Source organism: Thamnophis sirtalis, unplaced genomic scaffold (assembly GCF_051295495.1).
Source record: "Thamnophis sirtalis isolate CommonGarterSnake01/CBP01778 unplaced genomic scaffold, rThaSir2_p1.2 scaffold_7, whole genome shotgun sequence".
NCBI classification, from domain to species: Eukaryota; Metazoa; Chordata; class Lepidosauria; order Squamata; family Natricidae; genus Thamnophis; species Thamnophis sirtalis.
The window spans coordinates 26,848,631-26,866,801 of record NW_028261387.1 but is presented as its reverse complement, the minus strand read 5'-3'; the positions used below and the strand labels follow the sequence as shown (position 1 = coordinate 26,866,801).

Here is an 18,171-nt window from a genome sequence, read left to right as displayed (position 1 = left end):
AGGTAAAATGCTACTCTTAGTGTGTGGTCAAATTTTGTGCTTGCCAGGTCCAATAAATTAATATTTGGAAATAGTGGTTAGTTATTCATACCTTGAACTTTTTTCTGTATTTGCCTAAATTGTTTTTTTCCCCTTTGTTGTCTCATTATTTTAGATTGTCAATGACTATAATAAAGATTTGATTGGCTGATTGATAAAATTGGATGCAGTTAGTTTATACATTCACAATATTAGAAATGAATCTTTCTGATATCATGTAAGTGTCAGGGTGAAATCAACTTACTTTCAATACCGCTTCGCAAATGTGAATGCACAGGACCTTCCGCGCATGCACAGAGCATCAAAAATGGGATGTGATGACACCCACATGGGTGGGTGGAGCCACCTGCCATCACTGCTACTGGTTCGCCCAAACCAGATAGAACCGGCTGAATTGCACCACTGGTATGCATACCTTTTTATGGTTTGGGGTCAAATTATCATATATTTCCATAATAAATGGTTTGAGTTTAAGGGGAAAAGTAAAATAGGAAAATAGGTGAGTGGATTGAGAAGAAGAAATACTAAAAAAACTCAAGCAAAAAAATGAATCTAAATTAGTTTTAAATATGTCAAAAGATTTAAATGACTGAATGCAATCCTGCAATCCTTATTTTAGAAACTCATGTTCTTAAATTAAGATGATGCAGAGTAAAGTAACTGGCATCCTTGCTCAGGGAACGTTTAATGTTTAGAATAAGTTGTATAAGAAGTGTTCATATCCACTGTTCTGCTTCTTCTCCCACTAACATGAAATATATTGAAAAGCTTGGAAACCAGAGAACTTGGAATAATGATGCAATTGGGACGGCAACTAGAATGCAGACACAGAGAAATGCAGAGCAAATCCAGTAAAACATCAGCTAGAAGTTATATATAGCCTATACAATGACACCAAAGAAGGGTCAGGGTTTCATCATTATATTGTCTACAAGGCACTATCCAAGGAATTTTTTAAGCAGAAAGAGCCTTGTGCTTAGGATAATGCATTCCTATTTGTTAGGCATTACATAAATAAAATTGTTTGCATTTGCTGCATCTTGAATTCATATTGGCTACAGTACAGATGTGGATAGCTCCTAAAACTTTGTCATAATTACTTGAACAGATTTCAAATGTTGCCTCACACAAGTGGGGTGCTTAGAGATGTGGAATCTCTACATCTCTACTACCGTTGAACTTCAAAATATTTCTGAAAGAGAAGCTGTCCCAACCACTTCTATTGTTCTTTCAACATGTATTTGTTTCACGAGACTGTAAAATCCAAAGGTGGTTTATACATTCCCCTATCAAAACACATCTGCAGTAATCATTCACAACTATTAACATGAAAATGGATGAAAAGTTTAAAGCCAATAGAGTTGCTCATCCAGCTCAAAATAGATACAGCAAGTTCTCAACTTATGACCAATCATTTAACTTCTTCTGGCTATAGTAAATCATTGCAAAAATGTGGGCACTGGCTTGCCTTACCTCACCAGAAGACATTTTATATGAATGTTAATTGATGGCTTGAGTGCTTCACTGTTGCAATACTAAAGAATTTTGGAAGTTAAATATTAATGACATATTAATGTCAACAACTACTAAAAATGAAGAATTAAAATGCTCAGGAATGCAAGTACACAATCCTTTCAGACAGATTTCAGAGTCATTTAGTTCAAATCTCAAACACATAAGTACTCAATAACAAAGAAAGATCTAGGAGTGGAGCATAAAGGGTTTATTGTTGATTTACTATCTAGCACTGATTAACATGGAGCATATTTCTGTACTGTAATGATACGCAAAATGGATACATTTATCTCCAGAACTTTGTTTTTCTCTCAGGCAAGCCAGTTTAATTTTGGTTTGGAATAGATTTTTCACATTTCTGCTTGGACATTTAGGCAAAGGTAACCAATATAGTGGTTATTTAGTGACTAAGGCACTGAGCTTGTCGGCAGTTTGAATCCCTAGCACCACATAATGGAGTGAGCGCCCGTTATTTGTCCCAGTTTCTGCCAACCTAGCAGTTCGAAAGCATGTAAAAATGCAAGTAGAAAAAATAGGGACCACCTTTGGTGGGAAGGTAACAGCACTCCATGCACCTTTGGCATTTAGTCATGCCGGCCACATGAACATGGAAATGTCTTCAGACAGCGCTGGCTCTTCGGCTTAGAAACGGAGATGAGTTCTACCCCCTAGAGTCAGGAACAACTAGCACAGATGTCCGAGGGGAGCCTTTACCTTTAACCAATATAGTGTGATAATATTTAGTGCTTGTCTCTTGATTTTTATGTCACAGCATAACCCGTGGAAGTTTTGGGTGCTCTGTAGTATACCATAAACATGGTATACTGTCTTTTCCCCATTCCATTTCAGCAATGTAATTCTAAATATGTAGAGAAGATGATAACATATTTAAGCGAATCTGTTTCTATCATTTTCATACAAAGGAGGCTTTGTAATATATATTTTAAATACATTTTCTTGTATTTCTTCTTGTTCTTTTCCTTGTAAAAAAACAAAATCAAGCAAAAACACAATGCTAATTTTTAAAGTAAGAATTATTCATGTGACATTTTAAAGAAACAAAATATGATCAAGATTTCTGATTTTTTTTTCAAACTTTGCATTTTTCTGGTATATCTTTTTTACCATTGAGTTGGTGTCAACTGTAAGCAACCATGTGGATAGATATACTAATAATATTCAAACTCTGATCTCATATTTCTTCAATACCTTCTATTTGGTAATGACAATGATGCTCAGCAATACCTTCTTACTCTTTATTTGGCTTTTGTAAATATGGTTACCAAATAATATATTTTTACAAATATCGTTACACACGCACACACAAATGAGTGAATAGGATTCCAGTGATTAAAGTAATAGATTAGGAGCAGGGAGACACAGAATCTTTTAGTAACAACATCTGATGTCTAACATATCAGTTGTGGCTATTTTCTATGTATTTGTCAAATATCCTTCTAAAAATGTGATTATCGTGAACATCAGGGAAAGGAAAATGCATTGCCCATGTCATAATACAAATAATGCAAATATGTTCCAGTGTATTTATGTCATGCATGCCATATAATTTGATGTTATCATGGTTTCTGCTAAGTCTCTATGGTTACAGTTTCCACAACTACTGATTGAAGAACTATTTTCCTTCAAAGGATGAGCTTAATTCATCTTAATTTTTCTTCCAGTTAATTTATAGGATTATCATAAACCTTTATTAGGAGAAGACAGTAAAAACTGATAGCATGGAATGTAAAGATTTGTTCATAATTGTGGTAGTCTATCTGGGAACAGTAGCATATTAGATTCTGAAACATGTCTATTCTTGCAAAAAACAGAATCATGCAAGTAGTGGTTTTCCCCTGGGACATTCTATGAGAGCAAAAGTTGGACCTTTGGAACATGGAAGAAAAAGTTTTAACATTTTTAAACTTGGAAGTTAGTGAAGATTTCTGAAAATGACAAAGCAGTCAACCTCCCCTTCCCCCCAACAAATGAATCATCACACAATTCATTTCAAATTTCTCATTCAAGGCACAAACAAGTAGGATCAAATTATGATATTTTGTACCTGTTATGTAAAGATTTCTCTCTCTCAATAAAAAAAAACCCTTTTAAAAAATAAAGATTTATCTCTCTTTCAAAATCTATAATTCTGGAAAAGATGGAAGGCAAGAGAATAGGAAGTTGACCATCAGCAAGGTGGATGGACTCAGTTTCAGCAGAATGGGGTACACTATGGAAAGTCTAGCTTGGGACAGATCATCCTGGGGAAAAAATCTGTGTAGTTAAGAATTAACTACAACTTAATGACATATAAACCATTAATCTTCTTCAAATACTACTACTAATTCATGGTGCAAGGTAACTAAATAAACTTAAAAGTACATGGCATGTCATAACAGGTGTGTGTGTGTGTGTGTGTGTGTGTGAGAGAGAGAGAGAGAGAGAGAGAGAGAGAATTGGATTGATGAATGAGTGGTTTGATGGTAAATATTAAATCTGTGATAAATGCTCATTTCTGAATTGTGCCATAGTAATATGAACTTTTTCATTCTAAAGATTTTCTAAAGAATTTTCTTCTGCAAGACTTTTTTTTATAAGAAACTCTTTTTTCCCAAAAATAAACTTTTGGGAAGTATGAAAATCTCTTGGAAATGGTTCTAGTCACATAGTTACGGGTTGTCTATTATTATTTTCGTAACAAGAAGAAATAATGCATTTGGCTGACTGAATTTAACCCATTGTCTCTCTTAACCCAATTAAATAAGCCTCAAATTCACAAATGGAGCATTTATGTGGAAAAATATTATTTGAAAATAATTGCCTACTGGCTCTGGTTTTCTAAAATATACCAGCAAATGTTCCATAAAAAGCGCACTTATCCTTCTATCTAGATTAATCAGGACAGAGGGTTAGCATAGAAACCATCGGTCAGTGATGTCTAACCTTTTTCTAAAGACGTGCCAAAATTGTGCGCACGTGCGCTATTGCATGTGTACCCCACAGGCAATGCGCATCTGTGCACGCCACCTCCTGCATGTGGGGGAAGTTTGCCCTCCCCAGTCTCCGAAGGCTTTCCTGAAGCCCAGGGAGGGCGAAAATGGCCTCCCCCAGCCCTCCAGAAGGCCAAAAATCAGCTGGTGCACACCAGAGCTGACAGCTGCCATGCCAGCAAATATGGCTCCCTGTGCCACGTGTGCCATAGGTGGACCCCTACTTATGTTAATAATCACTTTTTTCTTTTCTATTTTAGCCCTAAATAACAGGTATCTTTTGTATGCATACCCTGTTTTCCCAAAATAAGACCTTCCTGGATAATAAGCCCAATCGTGCTTTTGAGTGCATGCGCTAAAATAAGCCCTCTCCCGAAAGTAAGCCTTCCCAAAAAATATTGCAACACAGCAGCAGGTGACCATACTCGCTGCCTCCTGCACCTCAAAAATAATAAGACCTCCCCGAAAATAAGGCCAAGCACTTATTTTGGGGGGTCAAACACGGTAATGTTATCTTGAATCACTGATTCTAAAACTGAATCTAACAATCCATCATTGTTATTTCATATATTACAGGTACAGCCAACAAAACTTTGGCAGCAATGGTTTTAAAAGAGCATCTCTTTATTGTGTTCTTCGGGTAGAATTTCTCTGTCTTTTTGAGAGGCCATAACTGTTCCAAAATGATTAATCTTCTATAGATTTCATTTCAATTATTTTGAAAGGAATTTGAAGAGTGTGTCATAATCTACTTTGACTAATGGAAATGTTTATTAATAATTATGATTCTGCTCTGAACATTTTTCCTTGGATTAGAAATGTGCAAAAGCTAAAAATGCTAACGAGGCAGCTGTTGTTTTCTGTGCTGCAGATCCTTAAAGGGTTTCTGTGCTATGAATAAATTGTTAATTTTTATTTCGCTTCAAATTATTGGTTTTTAATATTATAGCAATAGTAACCTATTTAATCTACTTGTTTTACGTACGTTCATCTTTTGAAGTTTCAAATCTAATCGTATTCTTTGGATATTAAGAATCTGGTATCAAAACATCTGCAAGCAAACAGCTCAAGAGAGCATCAAGGTTTATTCCTCTGGGTCACCTTAAATTGTTTTTCAGTCATCTGAATGGGAAACTAGCAAGTTTAAGTTACATGTAGCTAAATGCCCACTAGCCTTATAGGATTGTAGCTTATGATGACAACTTTGATATGTTTTGCAGGCTCTTCTCTTTAAGACCTTTAGAGTGGTATAGAGACAAATTTAAAATGAAAAGCTGTCCTAATTCTCTATTACAATTTTACAGTACAAGTAGTCCTCAACTTATAACCACAATTGAGACCAAAATTTATGCTGCTAAGTGAGCCATTTGTTAAAAGACTTTTGCCATATTTTACAACTTTTCTTGCCACTATTATTAAGTGTATCATTGCAGTTGTTGAGTTAGGTTGTTAAGTGAACCTGACTTCCCTATTGACTTTGCTTGTCAGAATGCTGCAAAAGGTGATCACATGACCCTGGGACACAACAACTGTCATAAATATGAACCAGTTGACCAAGCATCCTAATTTTGATCATTGATCACGTGGATACTGCAATGATCCTGTGTGAAAAAACAGCCATAAGTCACTTTTTTCTGTGTTGTTGTAACTTTGAACGGTCACTAAATGAACTATTGTAAGTCGAGGACAACTTGTATTACAGTTTAGGATGACTGTCTTTATTTCAGCTCTGTCATGAAGTGACAGTCATTTATCTATGTTCAATAGACAGATATGCCTAGTTTTTTTAGTACCCCAGTCTCCTATAGGTCCATCTCCTTCCTTTTCATCAGCATCATCCTCCACGCTACTTCGGAGAGATGTGACTAGTGCTTCTCAACCATGGCAGCATCAGTTCTTTCTGACTGGGGAATTCTGGGAGTTGAAGTCCTCACATCTTAAAGTTGCTGAGGTGGATTAGTGGAGACATTTTGTGGAGATATTTACTCACATAATATCTGATGCTTTCTAAAGCATCAGATTTATTCTGGCTCTTTTTAAATAAAGGTTTAAGTGTTCTTTTGGGGGGGGAACACACACACACACACACAAGATTTTTTAGATAAGTTTTTAATGCTTTCTTCAAAAGAATTTTATATTTGTGCTTCAAAAAACAGCGATTAAAGGTTGATTGAAAGCAGGAAAAAGCCATCTTCTAGGAGAAATGAAAGGTTGATGATAGTTTGACAGAATAAAAATGGGAAAGGAATGAGAGATAACTACTGTATTTCAGTTTTTAAAAAGGGCTATTAAAGTAAACAGCCATTCTATCATTAAGTACAGAAGAATTTTGTTGGCATACCTTTTTTTAAAAGCAAATTAGCCTGACCTAAGCTACCTGTTTACTCTGTTAAACAATTAATACTTAACATTAAATATATTGCAGTATTAGATAAACAAATACACTGCTCGGCATAGAAGAAAGGCATAAATTGAGTAAATAAAATATAAGAAAGTTGCTTTGTGGGGAAAATAGGAGGAGGAAGTAGTATTAGGTATGTTTGCCACCTTGAGTTACTTATAAAAACAATAAAGGGAGGAAAACAACCTTTTAAAAAGTGTTTTATATTTGTTCTCCATGCAATGATACTTGAAAGTATATTTATCTTCATACTATACGTATACACAGAACAAATCATGGTATGTTTGTCCAAATTAACTGTTCTACTAGGCTATCAAAAATATATTGATAATGTATGTAAACAAAACTTCCATGACCCATTTATTAATCTTAATCTGAAACTTGAATATCATGAATCAATATCATATTCATAATTTGCAAGCCAGGCAGTGATTTACTCTTATCTTATGTAGTATACAAGCAAGAAGTATAATTGTCAGCCATGCAAATTAATCCAGACAAGGAGCACATCCACTACCATCTCTATCTTTATTTTAAGGTTACATTAACATAATCTTGCAAGTCTGAAACTACATCACAGAGCCCTTAAAGTCCAAGAAACTAGGAAGAATCCTTTCTTAGATATTTGCTGTACTTCATTTGTTCTGAGGGCTCAGCTGTCTCTTGTCTTTCATAATCTGAGGCTGTTATGACCCCCAAAGTCATTCTCACATCTTACAATAATGGTATTCCAGATTTTTTCAGTTTTATATATTGACGTGTATTCTAGCTGGCATTAAATTTGAGTGGAATTATTTGTAAACTCAGTAGGAATGAGTTACACATACTGGAATACATCAATGAACATACACATAGTGGAACCTACTCCTAGAAGGATAAATCTAAATATGTATAGAACATATGTATATGTATGTAACTAGTAGTAGTTACCATATGAAGAGTTACCAGTGGTGAAATTCAATTTTTTTTACTACCGGTTCTGTGGGCGTGGCTTGGTGGGTGTGGCAGGGGAAGGATATTGCAAAATCTCCATTCCCACCCCACTCTGAGGCCAGCCAGAGGTGGTATTCACAAGTTCTCCTAACTACTCAAAATTTCCACTACCGGTTTTCCAGATCCTGTCAGAACCTTTTGAATTTCACCCCTGAGAGTTACCATACTTTGAAAATATCTTATTTAAGAGATTTGTGACTTCTCGTTTGTAGTTTTGGGCAACTTTCACAAGTGTTCATCATTGCAATCTATTAGACTGGAAGCAGGAATAGTCAACTTATCAATCACTCATTCAGTAACAATTTAAAGTTGTTACGGTGCTTAAAAATAACTTTACAACCAAATTCATAGCAGGTTTTATTCACATGATAATCATTATAGTCAGTACACATTGCAGTGTGCCTGACTTGCCCCCCTCCCCCCCTCCTGATCTGGCATATTGCTGTTGTTTCAGTGTTTCTTTCAAAGTGTCCCTGTAAATAATGTCCTAGGTGTCTAGTTTATAGGTATTATTATAAATATATATGATTATTTATATAACCCTATAATCTTCCAGGAAGCATGGCAATTAATATGTGGATAGTTCTTTGTGTGTATATATCCAATAAAAAATGTACTTCAATTTATTTTCTCTCTGAGTTATTTTGATGTTTATACTTGTGTTTCTCTATTTAAAAAAGAAAACTTGGCATAAATTTCATAATAAATACATAATACAATAAATGAATTACTCAGTTGTGATTTTGGTGAGGGTTATTTTATGTAATCTGTAGATTTGGGCAGATTTTACATATTACCTCAAATTATGTTTGGTCACAAGAAAATATTCATGATTTATACATAATAATATGTGATGAGCTGCCTTAGCCTAAGATAGAGATTGTCTGAGGTTTGGAGACCATAGCCATAGCCATAGCAGTTAGACTTATATACCGCTTCATAGGGCTTTCAGCCCTCTCTAAGCGGTTTACAGAGTCAGCATATTGCCCCCAACAACAATCCGGGTCCTCATTTTACCCACCTTGGAAGGATGGAAGGCTGAGTCAACCCTGAGCCAGTGAGATTTGAACAGCCGAACTGCAGAACTGCAGTCAGCTGAAGTAGCCTGCAGTGCTGCAGTTAACCACTGCGCCACCTCGGCTCTAAGACCCACACATGAAGATACAATTGCTATGGAGCTAACAGGTAACAGTAGGCAAGATTGCAAGTCAAGATCCGTGCTTGCCTGAATAAGTCAAAAGAGCTTGCCTGAATAAGTCAGCTTGAATCTAATTAGTAATAGAGTGGTCCAATTGTTCCAGGAGTTAAAGTCACTTAGTGAGTCAATCCAATAGTTCAGATTAAAGTAAATCACGTTAGTAAACAGAAGAACAAGCATCACAAACTAGGAATCCAAACAGTTGTTTCCAACAAAGACTAAAGGCAAAGCAGCTACATAAATATCTGCAGATACCTGGCTGCAATTTCTCATTTCTCACTGTTTGCCTAATGAGGAGCCTCATTGAGGAGCATTACTCTGCTTGCTGCTACATGCACCTCATATTTTGGGGAAGGGGCATCGTCATTAAGAATTGTGCCTCATCATCTGACTGTTCCAGTTGAACAGGAGATGCCTAGGGCTGCTTAGTCTCAAATGAATCCAGGATTAATGATTTCTGAAGCTGCCAATCCACAGGTTCAGCTGGAGCAACATTGTCAAGATCAGATTCTGAATTGTGGCTCATAACAGAGATGGTTTGTAGGACTTAAACCCAGGATATCTTGCTGGTTTTGACATTTTGGCCTCCAAAATAACAGTCTTCAAAATAACACTGCAGAGCCGGGTTATTTGAGGGACTTTCCAATTACATTTCTCCAATCTACAAGATCCAGTATAGAAGGCATGTTGTAGGTTCTGTCATTTAGAGAGTTACATTTGGTGGACCCAAAGCAGGCCTTCTTGGCTGTGGCACCCAGGTTGTTGTTGTATATGTGTTTGTGAGGGATAGACGCAGGAGCCATGGAATCAGAGAGTAAGATGTTTATTAGTAGGTTGCAAGCGATTCAGAATGTGTTACAACTGTCACAGTATTTATACTCTCAGATACCAACTGTCATTTAACTGTCATTACAACCACCAATCACAGGCTGTGCTTCGCTCGACCAATTAGAAGGCAGAACAGGCTGTTGCTGGGCTATAACAGTTGTTGACTGTCTTCTCCCTGAGATTAACCTGCTACCATCACTCTTGACTTTCCGAAAGTCTCTCAAGACCTGGTTGGGCCATTAGGCCTAGGTACCCCCAGGGGACTGGCAAATTAGTAAGACGGCTTGGTTATTATTAAGCCCCCTTTGACAATTTTTTTCCAGCTGCAATTTACATTTTTAAATGTTTTTTATCATCTTAATAATTGTTATTTATGAATGTTGTTTTTTAAACTTTTTGGTACACTGTAAGTGCCCAAAGTCACTTGTGAGGTGGGCATCTATATAAACTTGAAAAATAAATACAACTAGCTACATAAAGGAAAACAACATTTTATATAAAATGCTTTTATAAAAACAACAAACAACTGTACACCTTTATCTCTGAAAGAGCTTCGGCGGACTGAAGCTTTCTTATGTAAAGATTGTGTTACCTTTTTGCACAATTTATTTTAAAAGAATTTCTTTTTCTTTTCTTCTTTCTCTTTCTTTTGAGAAAATCTTTTTAAACAGCTGTTCTTTTAAGATTTCCCTAATGCAACTTCTGAAAATAAAGAATACATCCTTATAGCCTGCTTTGAACATATGAATGGATATTCCTGACTAAATATTTCTATGGAAAATAATATTTAAAATGAGCTGTCACATTTCTAGGTATGGTGATTTAATTTCAGTAATTAGGTAATGGTCAGGTAAAGTAAATATTAAAATGACCTTCTTTTCTTTCAGGTTTCCAGGGTTGGTGTTTTAATAAGTATGATTCTCATGGCTAATTTATGGGGTTAAATTCTCACCATATATCAGTCCAGCCAAATAGCAATTAATGATAAGTGAAAAATTAAATATTCAATTTCTTCCACATTAAAACTAATACTGATTTATTTGAGAATATTATCATTAACTGCTTAAAGATAACGACATCTTTCTTGTGGTTTTTTTTAGGACATTTGGGCTTCCAAGACAGTTTTGTCACATCAGGTGTTTTCAGTGTCACTGAGCTAGTAAGAGTCTCTCAAAGTAAGTACAATAATTATGCTACTTATTTCCTTATTGTTTTCTTTGATTACCCCACTTCATTTAACCATTATAAAAATGAAGCTATTAGTTCCATATTAAAAGATCCAATTTTACAAAAAAAAATACTTTGCAAGTTTTATCTTACTGGAACATGAAACCTGTTTCTAATGTGGCAGGTGTCTAAAAGATATAGTTGATTAGGCTGTTATAGTATTAACACCAGGTTTTTGCAGACCATTAGAAACTATTGCTCTGGGAAGAGTCCATAGAGGCCAATTTTGTCACATCATTGTACTATTTGTATTTGATGGCAAGAACAAGAATATCTTAGGACCTCTTGTGGCTCAAAACGAGATGTGGATTATTTGCTGTTTGTGGTACCATGCAGCATAGACACTTTTAGCATCTGTCATGCTCTGATCTCAGTCTGTTTTTTAAAAGTTAATTTAATTAAAAAAATTAATGGAAGCTGACATGCTTTATTGAAACATTCCAATAGCCAGTGTCATTCCGACCTCATGGAAAGGCTACCACTTTAGCTTTATATATATAAAGTGTGTGTGTGTGTGTGTGTGTATGTATGTGTTTGTGTGTGTGTATGTGTGTGTGTATATATATATATATATATATATATATATATATATATGAATGATATTTTTATGAGAGCTAAATAGCTTGAAATGAAATAGCTGATGAGAGCTAAATAGCTTGAAATAAATCTATACTAGTCTCCCTTTATTTATCAGCACAAATACAACAATATGTGTGTGTGTGTGTGTGTGTGTATATATAGTGTGTATATATATGTATATACACACACACACATACATACAAATGTGTATGTATGTATGTATATATATATATATATATGTATGTATGTATATACACCATGCGTCTGTGTGTAAGTAATGTATTTATGTGTGTGTGTATGTACATGTACATATACATATATATTTATAAATTGGGTAGTTTCATAACAAGGCTGCCTACCCAATAATCTAAACTATTTCTGGGGCAGTTTGTGTGTGTGTATCTGTGTGTGCATATGTATGTGTATGTATGCATATACATGTGTATGTATATGTGTTTATAAATGGGCTGTTTCATAAAGAGGCTGCTTACCCCCTAATCTGAACAATTTCAGTGGCAGTTGATTTGCTTTCAGAATTAAAACACTGATGAACTAGCTAAATAAATATCTTTACAGACAATAGCACAACGATTGCATGTCTGTTGTCTATGACCATGTACATTCAGCAACTACCTTGTACATTGTACACAGATTTTAGGAACCTTAAGGTACTCTGTTGTAAAACCACATCCTTTCTTTGTGAAATAGAAGTTCAAATTTTTCTGTATTTGTAAATATTACTTACATTTAGGGTTTCTGAGATCTAACCCGTACACAACTCACTCTCTTTTTTTAGCCATTCTTTTGACCTTTACAGAATGCTAATGTCATTAGTCTGAATGGCATGCTGCAGTATGATCATTACCAGTTTGTCAATAATCACTAACAACAGTGAATGAGGAGTACCTGTCACCACCCCATTCTATTGATCAACGGTTTCTTGGTTGTATTTTATTGTGACACAATCTAGAGTCCAAGGAGAAAAGGAAAATGCTTTTGCTTTGCTTGTTGACAACTGTGCCAGGCCTTGAAAACTCAAAATTTTACTCCAGTAATTATTGCTATATTCATCTTTGTAGTTTGTTAATAGTAATTTTATTAAAAAATACAATTATAATGATAAAATTAATACCAATTAAAAATAAATTAAAATGTAAAGTGCAGAAAAGAAAAAATCAGAAATAAAAAATAAGAGCATAGTGAAGAAAAAGAAATAATGTCACCCTTCATCACAACCAATAACTTATCTTCTTTTCTTAAAATACAGCAAATGGTCTTTTCCCTCATATCTTATCTCTTTATCTATGAACAAATCCTTAAAATCTTATCAGTTTTCATCAGAAAAGTCCCTTAATGGTTATCAGAGATAACAACATACCTATATTAACCTTGATCAAATAAACCAACTTTATATTTTTTCCTTTTACTTCCATCTTGATTAGTCTCTTCAAATAATGTTGTAGAACTTTTCATTTTTTTCTCTGTCTCTTCTCAAAAACTCTTTAATAACTTTTAACAAACTTCATTTGTACATCCAATATATGAAAATTATTCAGGTCACTCTCTTAGTTTGATATTTGTATATTCCTTTTTATTATTAAGACATCGATCACTTTCTTTTGTATGTTCAATGCTTTAGTTGCTTCTAGTTCCCTCTAGTGTCCAATTTTTAAAGTCATGCATAAATATGCACATACACACATATATTTGTTTGAACATATATATATATATATATATATATATATATATATATATATATATATATATATATATATATATATATATATATATATATATATATATATATATATATATATATATTCAAACAAAAGCATTGTTCCGCCAGAAGGATTTTTTATAATTAATTCCAAATCTTATTTCAAGTTTATCTTAGTCTGTTTGTGACTTTCTAAAATCTTTTAGAAAATAGTTTATTTTACTGTTTATTAAGTCCTTAAGTTTGTATTTAAAATTACTTTTTCTAAGATTTGAAGGAAACTCACTTTGTACTATAATTCTTGTCAGTCCCAAGATTCCTAACAGCTGAAAAGCAATCAACAAGCAATTTCCAGAATTGATTAGAAAATGTGAACCTAGTGTCATTTCAAAGGCACAGATTGCAGTTTGAGCAAGTTGGCTATTCCCTCATCTCCAAGAGCATTAAACCTGCTGGAGACTTACAAGGAGCAACTGTCTGGAGAACTGGAGGGTGATCTCAAGCCCTCTTCCTGTCCAGTGGCTCTTCATTCCACTGCAGTTGCCAGCGTTGCTTTTCATGGGCTTTTGTCTTCCACTATTTCTTCCCTGGAAGACTTTCCTTATATTTTCTAGTTTTAATTGCAGCAGATTTAGCAGCTAGATCCAATACACCTTTAGAAATACACCCCTATTCATTTCAGTAGAAAGCATTTACCTGCTTGGATGCTATACTTATCAGAAATTTCCCATTTAAACCATATAATGAAATCTCTGGGTGTGTATGAGTTCTGAATCTCAGTTTCAGGAAATATCCCATTCAATGAAATATTCTTAAAATATTGGCTGAAGGTTTCTCCCTAACAAACACATCAGTTGAAGAAATATGATTGTTTTTGGCTGCTGCTGATTTTAAATATGCACTCAATATTTTAGATTGGCACCCGGTTCTATTAAAATAATAAATCAAAATCTACAGAGGTTAGATAAACTTAAAACATCTAGAATCTGCTGTTGCTATCAGGTACGTTTAACAGCCTTTGCAATAGTGGACTAGAATAAAATCCTTAGGTTGGCATAAGGTGGCACCCTAGTGTTTGGGACTTGCAATAATTCTCCTGTTGTACAGCATGAATCACTGTTGCTTAAAAGCAATAAAGACAATAGTGATTGCTCATGTAGAACATGCCTCCCCAAAATCACCTTGGGAGGTGAAACATCCTCTGTATGTCTTGAAAACTATTGTAAGGCTCTAGCAAAGCAGCAGCATTTCTCACTGGCAATTTAGTACTGTAGCAATAATGCAGAAGATAATAGGAGAATGAAATTGCCAAGAAGTCTCAGAGAATATGTTGTGCAGCCATTGATCTACCCTTACTACAGGTAGTCCATGACTTAAGACTACAACTGAGCCCAAAATTTATGTTGCTAAGTACGACATTTGTTAAGTGAGTTTTGCTCCATTTTTCAACCTTCCTTGAGTGTTAAGTGAACCACTGCAGTTGTTAAATTAGTAACATGGTTGTTAAGTGAATCTGGCTTTCTCATTGTCTTTGCTTGTCAGAAGGTCATAAAAGGTGATTCCATGTCCCCTGAACACTGGAACTGTTACAAATGTGAGCCAGTTGCTAGGCATCTGAATTTTGATCATGTTACCATGGGGATGCTGCAATGGGCCTAAGTGTGAAAAATGGTCATAGGTCACTTTTTCTATGCCATTGTAACTTTGAAATAAATGAACTGTTGTAAGTTGAGGACTACCTGTATTTTGAAATAGGTCACCCCTACTGATTCCATTAGGTCCCACTCTATGATATAATGAAAATGGAGTTTCTGCATGATTTTTCCATTGGGCAGTTCCATACTACAAGTTAACTATCACTCCATCCCCCCAAATATCAATCATTTAAACTAGCTGATTAAACTGTAGATAGGGAAGGGAATATGCATAGCCAAACCATTAGTAATTTAGTGGTCAGTACAGTTAGTCCTTGACTTATGACCACAATTTCTGTTGCAAAACAAGACAGTTAAGTGAGTTTTACTCCATTGTGCTTATTCCATTGCCATAGTTGCTAAGTGAATTCTTCCAGTTGTTAAATTAGTAACATGGTTGTTAAATGAATCTTGACTTTGCTTGTGAAAAGATTGCAAAAGGTTATCACATGGCCCCAGGATACTGCAGACATCATAAATATGAATCAGTTGCCAAGCTTCTGGATTTTGATTATGTGATACTGCAGTGATCGTAAGTGTGAAAAATGGTCGTGTCACTTTTTTCAGTGCTGTTGTACCTTAGAATGGTGAATAAATGAATGGTTGTAAGTTGTAGGCTACTTGTAAAGATGCTGTATAACAGAGTGTGATGGCTTTGAGAGAGAGGGATTGGTGCCCTCACGAGAGGCCCCACAAAACAGGGCATATCCCAAACAGCTCCTCTGTGATTCAGGGTATTTTTGCATCCTTCTGCCTAAACCAGAAAGAGCATACGTGTTTTTGCATTGTTTGACTGTGTTTGAGAGAGCCACCTTCCCACCAGCTGTCTTATCTGTCACCTCGAAAATATTATTTTTGAAGCAGTCTGTGTGAGACTGTCCAATGGGGTAAGCAAAGCTGGCTTCTGGGAACACATAGTTTCTGTAGAAGTCAGTCTTCGTCAGAGGCAACGGGGAATAATTTGACATGCCTTTATTCAAAAGGCACTCTCTAACTGCAACTTATTTCTTTTTATACATTCTGGTATTTCTTGTTATTTGCTAGAAATAAGGGGAAGGAGGAGCCTTGCCCTCTTACTGCCCTCTACATTAAAAATTCATTGCAGAATGTTTACTCCATTACTTGTGGCAATTCCCTCCTAGATTTTAAAATATTGGATTTCTAGGATTTTAGAATTTTGGGAGACGGTCAGTGGTTCTCCTCTAAATAATCACCCCTCCAGGTCAGGAAATGATAAGATCTGGGGATTGGCTAAAGAGAAACTGTTTTGATTAGAACTCCTCTCTTCATTATGAAAACCTTATATATGAAAAAGAACATATGCATTTCAGAATCATGACATCAATTGTAATAGATTTATATATTTTGGGCAGTTTTCAGACAATATCTAAGCAGGTCAAAATGGCAAGTAGGTTTTAGTCAGAACTTTCTAAAGATTAGCTAGGAGACCTGTTTGAATACTCTAACAATATGAGCTCATGAAAATATATAACTCTTGAAAAATGGAAATTATGTGCAATGGTACTCATCATTAATTTGTTCCAGGAGGTGCCAAAAATGATGAGTACCAAACAGATATTTCTCATAAGAAATAATGTAGTGAGTCACAAGGTAGCCTTCACCAACTAGATCTAGCTAGTGCTTTGAGTACCAAACGATAGTAGCAGACAAATTTTTTGCGTCAAAATGCTTTGAGTACCAGATTTTATGAGTTTCAAAGCAGTTGAGTACCAAGATACCACTGTAGTAACAATCTGCCTTCATATTTCAAAAGCTTCAAAGGGTTTCCATCAAAGCATTTGAACCAGGGCTAACACTTTACTGGGTTACTTGTGATGTAGGGTTTCCTGGCTAAGTAGGGGGTTGGACTAGAAAACCTCCAAGGTCCCTTCCAACTCTGTTATTCTATTCCATTCTAATTAGTTAAACATTAGTCTCCGGACCTGCTTCAAGGTGCTGGTCGTTACCTATAAAGCCCTACATGGCATCGGACCTGGGTACCTGAGAGACCGCCTCCTGCCGATCACCTCCCATAGACCGATTAGATCTCACAGGTTAGGTCTTCTCCGGATTCCATCTGCCAGCCAATGTCGGCTGGCGACTCCCCGGGGGAGAGCCTTCTCTGTCGCAGCTCCAGCCCTTTGGAACAACCTCCCTGTGGAAATCCGGACCCTTACTACCCTCCCGGCCTTCCGCAAAGCCGTTAAGTCCTGGCTGCTCCAGCAGGCCGGGGGGCTCTCGAAATATCCAGCCCCACAGAAACTGTGACTGTTGTGTATTTTAAAGTGTTGTTTTGTGTATTTATCCCCTTCCCTTGTTTATTGTAAGCCGCCCGGAGTCCTTCGGGAGTGGGCGGCATACAAGACTAATAAACAACATAAACAACAACAACATTAATAACATACTCTTTCATTGCATTGGATCTGTAATTATGCTGTCATCTCAACAAAAATGGATTTTGGTAAGAGTTAAACAGCATGATGTCAGGACTCTTTGTTTATGTCCAGTCTGTACCAAGAATTGATCTTGTTCAAGTAAAATACAGGTAGTCCTTGGCTTATCACTGTTCGTTTAGTAACTGTTCAAAGTTACAATGGCCCTGAAAAAAGTGACTTACAACCCGTAGTCTCACAACCATTACAGCATCCCCACAGTCACGTAATCAAAGTTCACGTATTTGGCAGTGGACATATATTTCATATATTTGTAGTGTCCCAAGTTCATGTGATCACTATTTGAGACCTTCCCAGCTGGCTTCGATAAGCAAAATCAGTGGGAGATGCCAAATTCTCTTAATGACCTCATGTGTCAAGCTCCAAAACTAAAGACATGCAGAGTTACTGCTTAGCAGTTTTCTAACTATATCTCATCTAAAGACAAAAATCTTGTGAAACTAAAGCTACTACTTGCATCATTAAAGATATACTGTACTCTCAAAACATTTAAGGAACAACTATCTTGAACCTCTTTCTCCCAAGCAAAGTATCCAA

General features: G+C 35.7%; 1 protein-coding gene across 2 annotated transcripts in view; it reads left to right on the top strand.

The window, feature by feature from the left end:
• NFIA (nuclear factor I A) overlaps window positions 1-18,171 on the top strand; it is a 331,843-nt gene that overhangs the window by 211,233 nt on the left and 102,439 nt on the right. For both annotated transcript variants that reach the window (XM_014075940.2, XM_014075939.2), the window contains exon 4: window positions 11,065-11,139. In XM_014075940.2, the coding sequence (XP_013931415.1) occupies window positions 11,065-11,139 (75 nt within the window). The remainder of the gene's footprint in view (window positions 1-11,064; window positions 11,140-18,171) is intronic.